This window comes from Maniola hyperantus, chromosome Z (genome assembly GCF_902806685.2).
Source record: "Maniola hyperantus chromosome Z, iAphHyp1.2, whole genome shotgun sequence".
NCBI classification, from domain to species: domain Eukaryota; kingdom Metazoa; phylum Arthropoda; class Insecta; order Lepidoptera; family Nymphalidae; genus Maniola; species Maniola hyperantus.
This window is the reverse complement of record NC_048564.1, coordinates 17,451,952-17,472,067: the sequence shown is the minus strand read 5'-3', so window position 1 is coordinate 17,472,067 and position 20,116 is coordinate 17,451,952. Positions and strand designations below refer to the sequence as shown.

Sequence of the window (20,116 nt, the reverse complement as noted above, 5' to 3'; positions counted from 1 at the left end):
GTGAGGGTGAAATTTCTTACGGTGGCGCGCGGTGCGGTTGTAGAAAAAAGAGGGTGAAATGAGGTCAAAAAGCTCTTCAGAGCACTCCCCATTATAAAGGCATAGAGAGCTATCGTCTGTGTAATGCTCCAGGCTTTCCAACGAGCCGGTTAGTTTGGGATCGTCCACAGGTCGAACAGCCTTTACGTGTGCTACTCGTATAAGAACTATCTATCTGCCCCAACGGGAAGTACCCGAAGAAGAAGACAGACAACGAAGTGATCCTATAAGGGTTCTTTTTTCCTTTTGAGAACCCTAAAAATCGCTACGAAATGAGATCTTTTGATAAAGTAAATAATATGTACCTGATAACTATAGTAGGTGTTGCAACTCAATTAAGAGCCAAGACCTTATTTAGCTAAGTTTCTCGCGCTGCATCTTATTAGGGCAAGTGTAAATATTCGAGCCATATGTTTAATAAAATGTCGTCCCATTTGCATCAGTAACGAAGCCGTAACTAACTAGTTTTTCCATAAAGCTGCTAAAAAATAACAAAGACAGTACCTGCTCAGGTACCTGTACGTATAACTTACAACAACATTTTCTATAATTCCAATGCCGCATATTTCTACATACATAATTTCTAGATACCTACTATAGTAGAACTATAAAAAGAAAGATAAAAAAAACCAAGATAGCTTTGCCTCTAGCTGTTTTGAAGAATATACAGGGTGTAACCAGAACGTTAGCAAAAACGAAGACAGGTGATAGTAGGTACTGATGATTACTGATATGATACCACAAAAAAAACGCAAAAAATAAATGAAAAAAAAAACCTATAGGTATTGTGTAAAAGTTCACGATATATTGCAAACTAGCTGACCCGCCCCGGCTTCGCTCGGGTGGAGTATTTCGGACTGGGAGTGTCATCGTGAAGCCGTTGCTTGATACCTAAAATATCAATTCACTATCAGAAATTCTAAAATCCCCACGATTTAGGACTTTAGTACTTTGCAGCATCAGGATTGAGGAGTTAGGATCCGAAGTTCAATGATGTAGCCTATGCTTGGTACCTAAATTAATTTTGCATCATCCGCAGTTACTGAAACATTATAGTTTAGGAGTGCTTTACCCTACATCATCAGGGTTGAGGAGTTGAGACTTGAAGTCTGAGAATAAAGTCGTTGCTTGGTACCTACAATATGAATTCACTATGAACACTTCCTGAATCTTGATAGCTCAGGCGGGCAGTAACCCTGCAGCATCAGGATTAAGGAGTTGAATCCAGAATTTTTTATGTGACCACCACGAAAACTTTTTTTGTTGATTTAAAAAAATATTTGCAAATCGGTCCAGAAACCTCGAAAAAATCGATGTAGAAAAAAGAACCACCTCCTTTTTGACAGTCGGTTAAAAACCGATGACCTTGAAATATTTGCGGAACAATCTTTAAAATATCCCCTTTCTAACAAAAAAAGAATGAATGAAATCGGACTACGCGTTAATGAATTACAACTCAGTATACATTTTATCTTTCATCCCCTCTCCTACGGGAACCATGCTGAATTTCGGGATAAAAAGTATCCTATATTCTTATGACCTCAAATCGTACCAAGTTTCATTGGAATCCATTCAGTAGTGTCAGCGTGATGCGCGGCCGTGATACAGACAGACAGACAGACAGACAGACAGATAGACAGACAGACAGACAGACAGACAAAAATGAAAAAAATTACAGTTTTGGGTTCAGTATCGATTATAGAGTGCCCTCGAAAAAATTTTTTCAAAATATCTTTAATGTACAGAATTTGACCTGTTACAGTTTTATTATAAGTATTGATTGATAAAACATCTGACTGGCGCAAGAGGTCAACGTACGCTGCGGAAGAAGGTCACTCGGATTCAAAGCCGCGTCGTAGGCGGGGCATTGACCCGAGTTGCACACTATACATTGAGGGTTTGAAAAATACTAAATCACTAAAACTTCAAAATGAGACAAACGGTTATTGGTTTGTGTTTAGGTAGAGTAACAATAACGCTAAGTTTTTGCTAGCGTTCGGGTTACACCCTGTATAGGACTTCATCATCATAGACATCCACGGCTGGACATATTATGTCTCTTGTTGGGACGTGCCTTCAGTCTTGTGACACCTGAATCTAGCGGCTCCCTGCAACTCGTTTGATGTCGTCTGTCCGCCTAGTGGGGGTCTGCCAACGCTGCGCTTTCCGGTGCGAGGTCGCCATTTCAGCACCTTGGGACCCCACACATCTATCGGCTTATATCCTGCCGTAAGCGTGCCCTTATAGTTTTTGTGTGCAAACAAACACATAGTGATATTACTTATAAATAGTTGAGATAAAATTAAAAACGGCTTTTTTATGAGAAATATTATAATAATTATAAGTATTTGTGATACAAAAAAATTGAAACCTGAAGTTTCAAGCATATCAAATCAATATAATCTGCATAGTTTATAAATAGATCACAAAGTTGTTGACACACTATAATAATGTAAACGTGCGTTAAATGCCACATGTTTTTCATATCAATTCTAATCACACCTAGACAATTGTTGCAGAAAAATACCATCGAAAACAAGAAATAGCATGATCTTTAATTAAGATTGTCAATACGTCGAGTTTAGCTGGAAAGTGGCCACTAATTCGAGCAATCGCTTCTTTATAGAGTTCTGAACCCGAAGTGTAAAAATTTCAAAATAGCCGCCATGAAAATTAGAAAAAACTAGTGTTATTTCTTGTACGGAACTCTTTATGTGCGAGTCCGTCTCGACTGTTATGAGCAACTATGATACACTGTTACTATGATTTTTAACAGCCTTTCGAGGCGCTCGGGGTGGCTGGCTGGCTTGGAAAGCTGCTGTGAAGAAGCTTAGAACGGTCACAACCTCAGGCGAATGGCGATAGCAGCTTACATGCGCCCAGCGGATATCTAACCTCATCGTCAAAATCTGTCGTAGTCTAAACTTATCTTGACCGGATGTCTTTCCGGACATGTCCATTGCACTGCAATTTACTTGTATAGTAGGTACGCGGCCAAAAGTGATGAACATCGATCTTTAGAAGAAGACAGCAGACTTGTAGAGCACTGTCTCTGTCGATGAGACCGACAAAGCGTCATATGGGTATGAGTGACAGAGACTTTGAAAGAGCTCTACAAAACCGAAATGTCATTCTAAAAGCGATGTACTTCGATGCGATACGATGCGATGCGATGCGATGGCTTTCTGCCGCGTAGGTACTGTAGTGATATCATCAGATTTGCAAATATTCCTTCAGTCGCGGGGATTTCTGTAGATCTTCGTGTTCGTCGGACAGTATTATGGCGTAACTGCTTTTCAGGGATGTCACCTGATTCTGGAGGGCCCGCAGCCGTAACTCCGCAATATCGAAGTTTTCCTGGAGGCTGTTCACCTGGATTTGCATCCTTTGACGCACCTGCAATGACATGGTGAAGCATGAGACATCAAATCTGGCACAGTTCACGACAGTTATGAAACTTGCAACAAAACGTTGAGGCTTCGTATGTATGTGTATCTTGACTGACTTATTTAACTATAAGGAACACTAAAAACATAAAACTTACATCATCTCTCTCCTTCTGGAACGTTCTGCACTGCGCTCTGGTTTGCATCAACTGCCTCTCTAGCTCCGACACCTGGGTCTGCATGTATCTGCGCATGGACTCCGCGCGCTCCTTGCTCCTGGTCCAAGATCTACTGCCTTCTTCTCTCAACTCTTCGAGGTCCTGTGTTAATCGTGCGCATTCCTCGGCTTTCTCATGATACCTCACATCTAGGTGGGACAGCTTCTCCTCTAACCTTAACACTTGGCATCTAGTTTGAAAATCAGAAGTAAAAAAGTTAACACTTAACAATAGCTATTTGTTTGAGTAGTATTTATGTTAAAATCTAGCTTATGTCGCGACTTCGTTTACGTGGACTACAAATTACCTATTTTACCCCCTTAGGGGTTGAATTTTAAGTTATTCTTTCTTAGCGGATGTCTACGTCATAATAGCTACACCAAATTTCAGCTCGAACCATCCCGTAGTTGGAGCTGTGCGTTGATAGATCGATCAGTCAGTCAGTCAAGTTTTTCTTATATAATACTATGAAGAAGTATCCTTACTTGTAATTATCTATATTATGAACTAGCTCTTCAATTTCCTTTTTCCCCATCTCAACTTCATCTTTCAAAGTATTATTTTCTTCAACCACTCTGTTTCTGTCGACTTTTTCAGCATTCAAATTGCTTACAGCTGCAATGAGCTACAAATAAAGAACTTGTTTTATTAAATGTAGTTTAGGAATATTATAGTCTGAGTTTTTACGTTAATCAAGGAGTAACATACTACATTTTTAACCAACTTTAAAAATAGGAGAAGTTGTGTTTATTATGTATGTGTATGATTTGCGTATTTTTTTTATTGATGGAGTAACTTTGTGATATTGTCCCATTGAAAAAATAGATTCCAACTTCTCTATCCTGATGCTGCAGGGGACCTGACCACCAAGACTGATGGGATTTAGAAACTGTCGGTTATGTCGTACCTACCAAGTGAAGACTATCGTTGAACTCGAGGACCCGACTCCTTAGCCCTGATGCTGTAAGGAATCGCGTTCCTAAATCGTGGTGATTCCACAGGATTTTTAAAGAACGCGTTTACATGTTTTTACGAAATTTGGTACAGCATGCTTGTATCTCCGGGATAGATACCAATAGAAATAGAAGATAGAATAGATAGATAGAAATCAAAAGTTCCCACGGGATTTTTGAAAACCTAAATCCACGCGGGGATCAGCTAGTTTGCAATATATCGTGAACATTTACAAAATATAGGATTTTTTCATATATTTTTTCGCGATTTTTTTGTGATATCGTATCACTAATCATCAGTAGGTAGGTACTATCGCCGGTCTTCGTTGTTGCCAACGTTCTGGTTACATCCAGTACTACAGTCTAATTTTGATAGCTAAATGACGGATGATGGCTCTTACCTTTTCCTTGACGCGATTCAATTCGTCAGACAGATGTGCTGAGCTGTCTTCGGCCAACGTCTGCAACTGCTTCGCTTCTTGAAGCTGGATTTGAGCACCTTTCAGCAAATCTGGTAATGGAGCTAGTTCTTGTAATTTTTCTTGAAATTGCATCTAATGAAATTGAAAAGGTTTGGATTATAAACGGGACTTAAACTGGGTACCTACTAGGGTATTATACAAATAAAGTATAATTGTATTGTGAATGGCGACCTCACACCGGACGACGCAGTGGTGGAAGACTCTCCACTAGGTGGACGGACGATATCAGACGAGTCGCAGGGAGCCGCTGGATTCAGGCGGCGCAAGACCGTGGCATGTGGAAGTCCCTACAAGAGACCTATGTCCAACAGTGGACGGCTATCGGTTGATGGTGATGATGATGATGATTATGATGATTGATGAAAAACTTGAAAAATGATGGACTTTCATACAAACTTTCATCCCCTCCCCTATTTAACCTTGGCACTACAATTTTACTATCAAAAATCGTGTAATACGTATTTTTTATTCTTAAACGAAAGCCTGAATACCTACCAATTTTCATCGATGTAACTTTAAAAATGAATAGACTTTCATACAAACTTCCATCCCCTATTTACCGAGGGGGTAAATAGGGGTGGAATTTCGAAAAATCCTGTCTTTGTGGATATCTGCTCTTTACAAAGTACACCCGCCAAATTTCATGTCTCTAGGACCAGCGGCTGTGCGTTGATATATTATGTATAAGTCAGTAAGAACTTTGATTTTTATATATAGGTATAGATTGAACAAATCAATACGTTGCATACGTTCGCATACGTTCAAAATATGCCAGCAAACGCACAAACGAGCCGGCAAGAAACTCAGCAGCAACTCTTCTAACAGGAAGCATGTCACAATAGCTATGTATACTTATCATCAGTAATAAACAGTGTTATGATTATGTATTTCTGTATTGAATGTCTCCCTTATTTTGTAAATAAGACTTTTATTTTTATTATTATCGGCCCCACTATTACTTTTTATGTATTGTTTAGTCGTTTGTTTGTATTTTTATATTATTATAGTAGTTCGTTCATGTTGTGTTGCCCTAGTTGTTTGTAGTAAGCTGTGGATAGTGTAGTGGATCTCATATTTTGTCAATTTTGTTAGATTTAAGTCGTACCTAGTTTTAACTTTTAATATGTAATTGTTTACTGTCCCAAATAAAATAAAATAAATATAATAAAACCAATGATTGCTCCATATTGTGGGCAAGTATAAATTGCAAGACGCAATCGTGAACTTATTACGTGACATTAGTTATTATAAACAAATACCTACTTCAATAAAATCCTATAAACACTGCATCATTCTCACGGTATTTTTTTCCATTACTCAATGGAAATATTTGAGCGGTTTTTGTCCCTCCCTACGTAAGTGTGATAATATTATGGTACCTATTGTGTTTTAAGCATTGTGGATGACTAGACGATGCCCGCGACTTCGTCCGCGTGGATTTACGTAGTTTAAAATACCGCGGGAACTCTTTAATTTTCCGAGATAAAAAGTAGCCTATGTCCTTCCCGGGATATAAGCTAACTCTGTACCAAATTTCATCAAAATCGGTTGAAATGTTCGTGATATATTGTTTAAATTATCAAACGTACTGTTATAAATTTATAAATTTATAATTAATATCTATTTATGTAATCTGTAAAAAAATGTAATCCTATTTGGCCTTATTTTCAGTCTGTTATTATGTAAAATTATATTGTATATATCGCTGTTGATTACAAAAAACGAATAAAATAAAAATAAAATAAAATATTTTGAATCCATACGTTAGTATCCGTACACATAACACATATTATAAATGCGAAAGCAGGGAAAGTGTGTGTGTTTGTTGGTTTTTTGGTTTGTTGATCTGTTGGTTTGTCCTACAATCACGTCGCAACTGAGCAACTGATCGACGTGATTTTTTGGATGGATATAGTTAAAGACCTGGAGTGGGACCATCTTAGGCTGCACTTGCACTTGTCACCAGGGCGGAGGGCCTCATTGCAGCCAAGCGCTTGTCTATAAATAAATTTAAAAAAAAAGTGTTGGGGAAAATACGCAGATAAACTTTCAGCTTTTTAAAATATCGGATGTCTGGCCCTGGCCAGTCATCCATTAGGCAGTCTCAGTCCATTAGCTAGGTATTCCAGGAGTACCTAATAGGTATTACGTAAAACTGTTAGGTATAAACCTTACGCCTACCTTCATTGTTTGTATTTCAATTTGAATTTGATCCGACACTTGTTTGTTGTCCACTTCCATCACGTCAATCTGTCTTCTCAACTCTTCGACTAGCTGCTGAGCTTGGAGATACTAAAAATTAAAACTTATATGACCTTAACTAGCTCATTACCGCGACTTCCTCCGCGTGGACCACACTCATTTCAAATCTCTATTTTAACCCCTTAGGGGATAAAGTAGAGAATTTAACCTCTAAGATTTCAAAAATCCTTTTTTAGCGCATGTCTATGTCGTACTTGAATAGAGAGCTATCTGCATGCCCAGCCCGATCCGTGTAGTAGTTTGAGCTGTGCTGATAGATCAGTCAGTCAGTCAGTCAGTTTTTCCTTTTATGTATAAGTATAGGTACCTATTAGGTATTATCATCACCCATAAACCTATTAGGTAGGTAATATCCCCGATAAACCCATTATAAGTATTATCGCCCATAAACCCATTATAGGTATTATCCCCCATAAACCCATTATAGGTATTATCCCCCATAAACCCATTATAGGTATTATCCCCCATAAACCCATTATAGGTATTATCCCCCATAAATCCATTATAGGTATTATCCCCCACTAACCCATTATAGGTATTATCGCCCATAAACCCATTATAGGTATTATCCCCCATAAACCCATTATAGGTATTATCCCCCATAAACCCATTATAGGTATTATCCCCCATAAACCCATTATAGATATTATCCCCCATAAACCCATTATAGGTATTATCCCCCATTAACCCATTATAGGTATTATCCCCCATAAACCCATTATAGGTATTATCCCCCATAAACCCATTATAGGTATTATCCCCCATCAACCCATTATAGGTATTATCCCCCATAAACCCATTATAGGTATTATCCCCCATAAACCCATTATAGGTATTATCCCCCATTAACCCATTGTGGCGGTTACCACAATAGAAACTAGATGGCGCTGTTCAATCGATGACGTAGTCCCGAACAAATGTACCGCCGATGGTAATCGCACTAAAGGAGTTTTCTGCAATCTGGACTATATATAGAAGTTTCAAGACATAACCGTCGGCCCAGCTGGCGCTACCGAGCACAACCAACCGCTCGGTGGGAGATCTCCCCTTTGGTACGGTCGAGCCTGCACACCGCTCCCGTACATTTATAGGTATTATCCCCCATTAACCCATTATAGGTATCCCCCCCCCCCCCCCCATAAACCCATTAAAGGTATTATCCCCCATAAACCCATTATAGGTATTATCCCCCATAAATCCATTATAGGTATTATCCCCCACTAACCCATTATAGGTATTATCGCCCATAAACCCATTATAGGTATTATCCCCCATAAACCCATTATAGGTATTATCCCCCATAAACCCATTATAGGTATTATCCCCCATAAACCCATTATAGGTATTATCCCCCATAAACCCATTATAGATATTATCCCCCATAAACCCATTATAGGTATTATCCCCCATTAACCCATTATAGGTATTATCCCCCATAAACCCATTATAGGTATTATCCCCCATAAACCCATTATAGGTATTATCCCCCATTAACCCATTATAGGTATTATCCCCCATAAACCCATTATAGGTATTATCCCCCATTAACCCATTGTGGCGGTTACCACAATAGAAACTAGATGGCGCTGTTCAATCGATGACGTAGTCCCGAACAAATGTACCGCCGATGGTAATCGCACTAAAGGAGTTTTCTGCAATCTGGACTATATATAGAAGTTTCAAGACATAACCGTCGGCCCAGCTGGCGCTACCGAGCACAACCAACCGCTCGGTGGGAGATCTCCCCTTTGGTACGGTCGAGCCTGCACACCGCTCCCGTACATTTATAGGTATTATCCCCCATTAACCCATTATAGGTATCATCCCCCCATAAACCCATTATAGGTATTATCGCCCATAAACCCATTATAGGTATTATTCCCCATAAACCCATTATAGGTATTATCCCCCATAAACCCATTATAGGTATTATCCCCCATAAACCCATTATATGTATTATCCCCCATAAACCCATTATAGGTATTATCCCCCATAAACCCATTATAGGTATTATCCCCCATTAACCCATTATAGGTATTATCCCCATAAACCCATTATAGGTATTATCCCCCATAAACCCATTATAGGTATTATCCCCCATTAACCCGTTATAGGTATTATCGCCCATAAACCCATTATAGGTATTATCGCCCATAAACCCATTATAGGTATTATCCCCCATAAACCCATTATAGGTATTATCGCCCATAAACCCATTATAGGTATTATCCCCCATAAACCCATTATAGGTATTATCCCCCATAAACCCATTATAGGTATTATCCCCCATAAACCCATTATAGGTATTATCCCCCATAAACCCATGTTCCCATTACAGACTCATGTTCACCTCATTTCAAAAAATTAAAAATTCTTACCCTACCTTCCATATATATCCTCGAAATATGCAAATTTGTAAAAAGAAATATACACTTATACACAAAAAAAGAAATCAAATCCCGTCGATTTCCCGAAAGACATGCAAATAAATTAAACCTTCCGCAATCAAAATTAGTACTGCATACCTCGAGTCCCTACGTAATGTCTATAAAGATATAATAATTTACCAGACAAAATTCGTAACATAAACAATGAAAATAAATTCAACAAAATATTAAAAAACTTTTTATTAGAAAAGGGCTACTATGCCGTAAATGATTTCCTAAACGACGAACATAAAAATAAATAACTAGCTGATCCCCGCGGCTTCGCCCGCGTAGATTTAGGTTTTTAAAGATCCCGTATAGCCTATGTCACTCAGGAATAATGTAGCTTTCTACTGGTGAAAGAATTTTTAAAATCGGTTCAGTAGTTCTAAAGATTACCCCCTACAAACAAACTTAACGACATTACCTCTTTATATAATATGATCCCCGCGGCTTCGCCCGCGTAGATTTAGGTTTTTAAAGATCCCGTATAGCCTATGTCACTCAGGAATAATGTAGCTTTCTACTGGTGAAAGAATTTTTAAAATCGGTTCAGTAGTTCTAAAGATTACCCCCTACAAACAAACTTAACGACATTACCTCTTTATATAATATAATACAACGGGCCGTGCAGCAGAAATCGTAATATTTTAATTTCGCCATAACTTCAAAACCAAACGTCCAATTTTAATCATTCAAAGACCAAATATTATCTCCATAAACTGTTCTTAGTGATGAAATCATTTATTTTGATAAGGATTAATAGCATGAGTAAAATAAACGCGTTTAAATGTAGTCCAAAAAAAATTCAAGATTTTTAAATAAAAAAATGGTTGCTGTGCCTCACTCGACATAGATGGGTATAGTGTGTCGCGGACTTTTTTGTAGATATTTATAAGATCTACAATTAATTAGAACATTTTATGGTTCTATCTTTTATAGTTTAGGCAGCGTACGCAAAATAAGTAACTTTTCTGGTTGATTTTTTACACCTTGTGTCCGAAAAACCCAAATATCTTACGGAACCCTATTTTTTTCCAAAATAAAATATAGCCTATGTTACTCGTGGATAATGTAGCTTTCGAATGGTGAAAGAATTTTTAAAATCGGTCTAGTAGTTTTTGAGCCTATTCAGTACAAACAAACAAACAAACAAACAAACAAACAAACAAACAAACAAACAAAGTTTTCCTCTTTATAATATTATAAGTGTAGATAATATCGGTCTCCCTACCAAGGTCTAAGGACCAAATTGCGACACCCAAACTGGGTATCCATAATACTTTATACATGCTTAATATGATGTAATGAGTTATGGAAATGCAATAAATAAAAATTGAAATTGAAATTGAACCCATTATAGGTATTATCGCCCATAAACCCATTAGGTATTTTCCCCCATAAACCTATTAAGTATTTTCCCCCATAAACCTTTAAGTATTTTCCCCTATAAACTTTTTAGATATTTATAGGATTCCGTATCCCTAGAGAATAAAACCGGCCAAGTGCGAGTCGGGCTCGCGCACCGAGGGTTCCGTACTACAGTCGTATTTTTTTAAATCATGTTTTTTTATAATTATTCTCTTTAATAATAAATTCTAGCCCCATAAACGACCGCTATACAAAAATCATTTTAGTTTATTACTACAGTCCAAGACCCTATTTGTGGTTAGGTACATCACAAAAAAATTAAAAAGTGTTATTTCTTGTACAACGTTACGGAACTCTTGGTGTGCGAGTCCGACTCGCGCCTGACCGGTGTTTGTACAACGAACGGGTTACCTTTATCCTATACTCTTGCACCTCATCGGTTTTCTCAGTGGCCGTTATTTTCAGTTCTTCGACCTCTTCTCTCAAACTTCTAAGCTGCTTCTTCAAATTTACAACCTCATCGCTTGTTTTTCGAGTCTCCTGATATAACATAAACATCCTGTGAATCGCTCTGACTTCGCACGGGTGGGCGAAGGTTTCCTACTTACGAAGTTTAATATAAACTAGCGGATACCCGGCGTGTGCTGCTACGCTAAAACAACTCTAAAACCATCTTTACATTATTGTCTTTCTAATGAAACCGGTTTGGGGCTCATCGGTTGGATGGTATAACGGACATAGATATAAATTGTAAAATTTAACTCCTCACGCGTCATTTTAACTTTTTGTGTCATATTTCATGTCAAAACCCCGATTTTAGTCCTAACTTTAAGGTGAACCGTACTTTTGACATAACAGTTGACCCATAGAGTTCAAATGGCGCGAGAGGAGTAATGTCTCGACCCTCAGCATTGAGGAATAGGTACGACGCAGAGAGAGAGAGAGAGAGAGAGAGAGAGAGAGAGAGAATACTTGTTTAACCTTAACTTCCACAACGCCTCTACTGCAGATGCTGTTGAGCCTCGTTTCCAGATCTCTCAGTTTCCGTTCCGACTTCTCTCTCTGGGACCGCTCCTCGTCGGCTGTGTTCTTGGCTCGTATCAGATCTTCGCGAAGCTGTCCCACCTTTGAATAGTAATAACTTCGTAAGAGACCTCTCTTTATTATCTGTATTAATTATTTATTAACTCACGATCAACCAATCACCGGGCCACTACTGAGCACCATCAGAATAAGAAAGGTTAAGGATTGCCACCAACTTCCGAAATTAGTTATTTTCCCAAGCGATTTAGCGTTCCGTACGATGCCGTGTAGAAGCCAAACGGGTATGGGTTCAATAAAAACTGCCATACCCCTTCCAGGTTAGCCCGCATCCATCTTAGTTTCCATCATCACTTACCACCAGGTGAGATTGCAGTCAAGTGCTAACTTGTATCTGAATTTAAAAAAAGGACTACCTATACCCGTACTACGCGTCAGCCAATTGCAACCGTCGCTCGACGAGATATAATATTTCTAGGACTAGGTTCTTAACTGTTTTTAGCGGAGAAAGTTTCACACCAAACTCTTCTTCGTTTTGAGACTTGATCACGTTCTTATAGAAGGGTAAAGTATCTTTTTCTAAGAACATTTCGTCCGACTCCTGTGGAAACACATATAGCAATGTTACGAGGAGCAGTAGTTGAGATGAAGTAATTACAAGGTTTCGCCACAGTACACGACGCGACGGTCAGGGAACTTCTAACAAAACGTCGCCATCTCGACGTCACTGGCAGGTGTCACATGTAAGTACATTTATCGCAGGTAGCCCTATAATGTAGTCCATTTGTTTTCTTTAAAGAAACTCTTTTATTTTCGGGAATAAAAAATAGCCTATGTCCTTCCCCGGTATGTAAGATAGATCTGTACCAAATTTCATCGAAATCGGTTGAACGGTTGGGCCGTGAAAAGCTAGCAGACAGACAGACGGACACACTTTTGCATTTATAATATTAGTATAGATTTTGAATAAATTATTAGAAATTTAAATTATCATTATAGTTACCGTTGGCTGGCGACTGGTCGCACACAACCGCTCTCGCTTGATCGCCGCCAGTTCCAGCCGCATCGCCTCCATCTCGCTCTCCATGACCACCACTTGCTTGTGCTGAAACCATCCCATGTTATAGATAGTTCAATCCATGATGAAGCGCCCCACTCTTTGTCCCAATCGGTTGCAATGCAAATGTGCTAATGCACAGTTAGAGTGTGAGTTCTATCGTAAGTCGTAACGCACGAAGCACCGATCAGCGATGTGGGCACACGCACAAGATAAATCTCTCTCCGCAGCTGTGGTTTCCCCGCACGAACAATAGTGGGGCGCGTCTTCATGGATTGAACTATATCTATACAGCTACGGGCTTCGCGCTACGTACAAACCGTTAACCGACCTTTCATAGTGAACACATTTCATCATCATCGTTATAAACCGATAGATATCCATTGCTAGATAGTTTCTCGACGATAAACGACCTCCGTCGCGCAGTGGTAAGCGCTGTCGTCTCATTAGTGGGAGATCCCGAGTTCGATTGAATTTTCAATTTTTTTTGAAAATTTTGAATTTTTTGAAAATTGGAGGGGTTGAATTTTCAAAAATCCTTTCTTAGGCATCTGGCTTACGTCATAATAGCTATCTGCATGCCAAACTTCAGCCCGATCCATCCAGTAGTTTGAGCTGTGTGTTGATAGAACAGTCAGACAGTCACTTTCCTTTTATATGTATATTTAGATACCTAAATGTTCCATTCCATTCCATCCAATTTTCAGAAATTCCAGTCGAGCGAGGCCGGGGTGGGTGTGCTAGTCCTTAGTCGCTAACTCAGTGTTCATTTGATATTGGTTGGTTCTACATTACTGATTCACCGAGTGTCACTAAAATGGTTTTGCGTAGAAAACCTTCAATGGATTAAAAATAAATGTCAAAAGAGCTCAACCGCTATCATTCATCACTGAACACTGAGGGTGATACCTATAAAAGAGCGTACTCTGACTTCGCTTAGACTTAAGACAGAGTTAAAACGAGACAGAGGTATATCTCTCACATAAATCTGTCTCTTTTTAACTCAATCTTAAGTCTGAGCAAAGTCAGAGTGCGCTTTATACTGGCTCTACACGCTCGCCGAGTGAAGGCGAGCGGGCAACAGGGATCGTGTTCACACTCGCCATCGCTTGGCGACAGTTGAGGAGCTAGTATGAAAGATCTCACCCCGAGTTAGCGAGTCACCCCGCAGGTCCTTACCAATACAGACGGCTCCCCAACATTGTGCTCCTCGCCAGTCTTACTCGGGAACGGCCAAAACTCTGATTTCGGCATGCGACTTGATCAACGCTTCTACAATCAATACAGATAGTAATAATTTAATGCTGTGTTCAGCAAAAAATACACACTTACAAATTATAAATTAAAATATATAAAACCATCGGCATATAAAACCAAAAGGAACAAATAATATTGTAACGATTTATTTACCTATTAAACAGTCAAAGTTGTCATGAATAACTGTCACAACTGTCATAATTTTGAAACGTTAAAAGAAAATATTAAACCTTACATTAAACTTTTTTCATCACAACTCAGAATATTGATGTCGGAACCACTCCTTAAATTGGTGGATACACAAGAGCCCGCGCAGACAGCAAGAGTTCAGCCGTCTGAGTTCTGCGTTCCACGTTCTTTGTAACCTCTGTAAGGTTATGGCGCCGCGCAGACAATAGGCAGCCAGACCGCGGCGGTCAGAAAGAACGCTTGCGTACTTTCGTTCTATTTCCAAAAACACAACTAACGCGTTTCGAATGGCGTTTCTCCAGTTGGTATCTTGTTTTCTATTTTACTTTTTAGGGTTCCGTACCTCAAAAGGAAAAACAGAACCCTTATAGGTCTGTCTGTCAAGAAACCTACAGGGTACTTCCCGTTGACCTAGAATCATGAAATTAGGCAGGTAGGTAGATCTTATAGCTGACATTTGGGGAAAAATCTGAAAACCGTAAATTTAGGGTTAGATCACACAAAAAAAATTAAATTGTGGTCATGAACTAATAATTAGTATTTTCAACCCTCATTGCGCGAGCCTGACTCGCACTTGGCCGGTTTTTATATAATTATTTATATAAAATTTCATTCGAAAGTAGATCAAAAATGTCATCTTCAAGCAATTCAGGAAAAAGAACAATGAATTATCCTTTTTAGGGTTCCGTACCTCAAAAGGAAAAACGAAACCCTTATAGGATCAATTTGTTGTCTGTCTGTCTGTCATGAAACCTACTTCTACAAGGGTACTTCCCGTTGACCTAGAATCATGAAATTTGGCAGGTAGGTAGATCTTTTAGCTGAAATTTGGGGAAATATCTGAAAACCGCAAATTTAGGCTTACATCACACAAAAAAAATTAAATTGTGGTCATGAACTAATAATTAGTATTTTCAATTTTCTAAATAAGATAACTATATCAAGTGGAGTGTCATATGAAAGGTCTTCACCTGTGCATTCTAAAACAGATTTTCATTTTTTTATGTATCATAGTTTTTGAATTATCCTGCAAAATGTCGAAAAAATACGACTGTAGTATACGGAACCCTCATTGCGCGAGTCTGACTCGCACTTGGCCGGTTTTTTTTCTTGCTCCCCAGTATTTTCTTTTTTTTATTGCCTTTTCACCATAATATACAGACCGTATATCGAAACAATTCTAGCAACGGCGCACCTTTATATGGAGGGAACTGTTAAAAAACGTTCGGAACGGAAACGTTCTCAAAAAATGTTACCCCTTTACGCAATATCATAAAAAACTTGACTGAAATGAAACAATCACCGTTTTATACTGAGGCTACATTTATTGATACAACCCACATATAATCACATATTATGTATATTGCGTTATATCCTTAAACAACAAACAAGCGTGTACATACATACCTACTTATTGCACAAACATAATAAGGTATTATTTTAAAAACAGTGTCAACATGGTGCGCAAAGTAAAACATATGGGTACAAATATTTCCTATCAATTAACGTTCTATGAATATAGGTAAATAATCTTTCCATTCAAAAATATAATATTAATATATAGGTAATTTAATACAACTTTAAAATAAGTTCTTTTTAATAAAACTTAACCAACTTCGATTTGCTTTTAATTATAATACTAAAATATTATACTAATGGTTAAAAATTACTATAGATACTTTGTCAAGTTATTGCACTGATTAAGAGTGATCACTCTTAATGCGGAGTTCCTTCTGTCTGCGAACATCTTCACCATATGTTTACACGGAGACGATCAATGAAGGCATAACCTACAATATAATTTAAAAAAAATCACGCAACAGCAATTTTATTAGTTGCGATGAAACGTTGAATCATATATACATTGTTCTGGCCTGATAATGTATAAATACATTTTAATTTTTACTTTCCTTTTGATATTTACATACATAGTCTTATTAATTAGATTCAAATAATAACAATAAGATTTAGGCCCTGTTTCACAACCGCCACATTTTATCTAACGAATAAAAATGACGTTATCACAGTTTTTGTCTTGGGAAACATGAAAATGTCTTACTCGTTATATCCTATCCGGGGAATAAAGTTAATATAGCGCTCTCTCATCCTAATCCCATACAAATGACATAGAGAGCGCTATACTAACTTCATTTTGCGTATAAGTTAGTATAGCGCTCTCTCTGTTACGTACCCATACAAATGACAAAGAGAGAGCTATACTAACTTCATTTTGCGTATAAGTTAGTATGGCGCTCTCTCTGTTACGTACCCATACAAATGACAAAGAGAGAGCTATACTAACTTCATTTTGCGTATAAGTTAGTATAGCGCTCTCTCTGTTACGTACCCATACAAATGACAAAGAGAGAGCTATACTAACTTCATTTTGCGTATAAGTTAGTATAGCGCTCTCTCTGTTACGTACCCATACAAATGACAAAGAGAGGGCTATACTAACTTCATTTTGCGTATAAGTTAGTATAGCGCTCTCTCTGTTACGTACCCATACAAATGACAAAGAGAGCGCTATACTAACTTCATTTTGCGTATAAGTTAGTATAGCTCTCTCTCTGTTACGTACCCATACAAATGACAAAGAGAGAGCTATACTAACTTCATTTTGCGTATAAGTTAGTATAGCGCTCTCTCTGTTACGTACCCATACAAATGACAGAGAGGGCGGTATACTAATTTTATTACGCGGATAATGTTTAGATAAAGTTTACTGGTGGTTGTGAAACCGGTCTTTAATGTTTAACAATATAAACGGAACTAGAAAATTTTTGGTAACTAATATTTCGACAATCGAAGCAAATATCGCAACTTCGTACTTATATGCAAACATTTTGAGAACTCACTCGCCATTTTAGCTCTATGTGTCAACTGTCATGTTAAAAGTACGATTAGTCCTTATTTTAAAATGTATAAAATAAAATTCTAAAATGGCAAGTGAGATCTCAAAATATATGCACTATAATTAAAATAAAATAAAATTATATGACGGCTCTGTAGAAGAGAACTGCATAATGTGACGCACTCACAAACTTGAATGCCATAGAGAATAAGGAGTCTGGATTATTGAAGATCTGGATTGGCCCCTAAGATACGGGAACTCTAAATTTAAGGGCCAGTAGGTACTCCATTGAAGTCAAATGTAAAAATTCTGGTAATTAAAAAATATTCATATTCATATTCATTAGATTTCACAAAAAGTAAAAAATAGGTGTTAAAAAATCTACGGAAACATTGCATAAAATATATGACATAAAATAATTGTACGCCTTAACTACTTAAGTAAATAATATTTTTTTTCGTGTACATATTATGCAAAATGACTACTACTTTAGAAGACTTAAGTTTCGGAAATAATATAATTACCTATATACTTAACTGTGCAAAATTTGATTTGCTTATTTATTAATACGTACAATTTTTTTGGTATAACAAAAGCTTAACATCTAAACTTATTATAAATCTGTAACTGGATTCTTCCCGTACATCTCTACATAGTATACAACAAAGTCGCTTCCCGCCGTCTGTCCCTCTGTATGCTTCGTCATCATCATCATCATCAACCGATAGACGTCCACTGCTGGACATAGGTTCCTTGTAGGGACTTCCACACGCCACGGTCTCGTGCTGCCTGAATCCAGCGACTCCCTGCGACTCGTCTGATGTCGTCCATCCACTTAGTGGGGGGTCTTCTAACGCTGCGTCTTCCGGTGCGAGGTCACCATTCCAGCGCCTTGAGCCCTGCCCCTTGTCACTTCAGCTTCACAACCTGTTGAGCTATGTCGGTTACTCTAGTTCTCCTACAGATCTCCTCATTTCCGATTTGATCTCGAAGAGCAATTAACAGTTTAGTGCGTTCTGTGTTGTAAACTAATTATATCAGAGAAAGTCTCGTTCACACGGACGCATTATTACAGCGCGTTAGAAAAGCGCCAGTGTAGACGGTGGCTTATTCGTGCCTTATTGTTACCAATTTCAGATTTATAGAACATATTATTCTTATTATTAATAATTAGACTATTAATATTTAATTTAACTATCTATTGAACCTACAGATTCTATTTCTAACAAAATTTAACTATCAAACATCGGAATAATAATAATCCATACTAATATTATAAATGCGAAAGTGTGTCTGTCTGTCTGTCTGTCTGTCTGTCCGTCTGTCTATCTGTCTGTATGTCTGTCTGCTAGCTTTTCACGGCCCATCCGTTCAACCGACTTTGACGAAATTTGGTACAGAGATAGCTTGCATTCCGGGGAAGGACATAGGCTACTTTTTATCGCAGAAATTCAAAGAGCTTCCATGGGATTTTCGAAATACTAAATCTACGCGGACGAAGTCGCGGGCATCATCTAGTTATAAATAATAATAAAAAAACAATAGGCTCACGACTGGCACCTAAAGTTTCACAGTTCCACATTAAATTGGGTTTGTCTGTGTTTTCCTTAATTATTGGTAAGAAATAGATGTGAATACTTACTCTAAAACTTATTTGCGCTCACAATCAGCACCAATACTATACAAGTTTGTTTTGCTTTTAAAATATAAATAAATGTGTGGCCACCATTGACTTATTACTTCGTATGGACAGGGTTATAGAACAAACAAAATGGCACTGTGACGTTGTAAATTTTGAACTACTAATTAGCGTTTCGCTTTTAATTAAAATCTATTTTGTTCAAAGTATGTTGGTGCCACCTAGCATCAAGGTGCAGAACTACGCGTGGGTCGATGTTCAGAGTTCATTCGAGCCACAATAGATGGCGTTTGCTTCGTTGTCAATTGTCGTAAAAATAAAACAAAATAATTAAATAAAACCATAATATCATTTGTTTATTGTTAAGTCATTAACAAAACGGTTCTTATAATATATCCTTAGGTTCCGCAAATATTCAAAAATGAATTGGCTTCATGATCAAACTAAATGAGAGCGGCCACACTCGGGTTGCGTCTGGCAACACCGATTGATGAGATTTAGAATTTTCCTGGAGTCAACATGTGAAGACGAATTTTTTTCGTTCCAGGAAAATCTCACTTCTCTTCGCCCATGGCTTCGCCTGGAAAAATACAATAGTCATAAATTTTAGTCATCCTAACGTATTTTCAATGTTTCATCAGTTATGGTGAGTGAAAAATCAAGTAATGTGGATTCGACAAAATGGCGGTTTGGTTAGAGAAAATCCTAATCTCATGATTTCTTTCAGTTCCAGTTATTTTAACTTCCCAAATAAATGAGGATAATGGGTTGTGGGTGGACTTCTGAAAACCATTGGTGGCCAGGAGTTCAATAGGGTTTACGTTTACGTTTTACGTTTAGCTTCAGTTTTCCGTTTTCCGTTTGCGTTTCCGTTTTTAGTTTTCGGTTTTCGTATTTATTTCTTTTGCACATTCACGTTGACAACTTAATTGCTATGGATAA

General features: G+C 37.9%; 1 protein-coding gene across 2 annotated transcripts; it reads right to left on the bottom strand.

Annotated features, from left to right (window-relative positions):
• Positions 1-2,711: 2,711 nt before the first annotated feature.
• LOC117995609 (outer dense fiber protein 2-like) lies at positions 2,712-15,935 on the bottom strand. Of its 2 annotated transcripts, XM_069508593.1 has the most exons (11): positions 15,877-15,935; positions 14,415-14,507; positions 13,182-13,283; positions 12,672-12,779; positions 12,119-12,262; positions 11,549-11,677; positions 7,260-7,370; positions 4,998-5,150; positions 4,129-4,268; positions 3,584-3,833; positions 2,712-3,435 (listed from the first exon to the last, which is right to left on the bottom strand). In XM_069508593.1, the coding sequence occupies exons 2-11, from the start codon at positions 14,487-14,489 to the stop codon at positions 3,253-3,255; spliced, it is 1,395 nt and encodes a 464-aa protein (XP_069364694.1). In that variant the 5' UTR covers positions 14,490-14,507; positions 15,877-15,935; the 3' UTR covers positions 2,712-3,252. The 2 variants fall into 2 exon arrangements, with proteins under 2 accessions (XP_069364694.1, XP_069364695.1); XM_069508594.1 differs by lacking the exon at positions 12,672-12,779 and having other exon boundaries at positions 2,715-3,435; positions 15,877-15,933.
• Positions 15,936-20,116: the final 4,181 nt, after the last annotated feature.

What these genes read in the sequence shown, in the direction of transcription:
- LOC117995609 (XM_069508593.1), bottom strand. Translation starts at nt 14,489, where the DNA reads ATGCCGAAATCAGAGTTTTGGCCGTTCCCGAGTAAGACTGGCGAGGAG. An exon ending in AACTTTCTCCGCTAAAAACA is followed by an intron (nt 12,263 to 12,671) that starts GTTAAGAACCTA and finishes TACTATTCAAAG; the next exon opens with GTGGGACAGCTTCGCGAAGA. An exon ending in TTGAAATACAAACAATGAAG is followed by an intron (nt 5,151 to 7,259) that starts GTAGGCGTAAGG and finishes CAATTTCATTAG; the next exon opens with ATGCAATTTCAAGAAAAATT.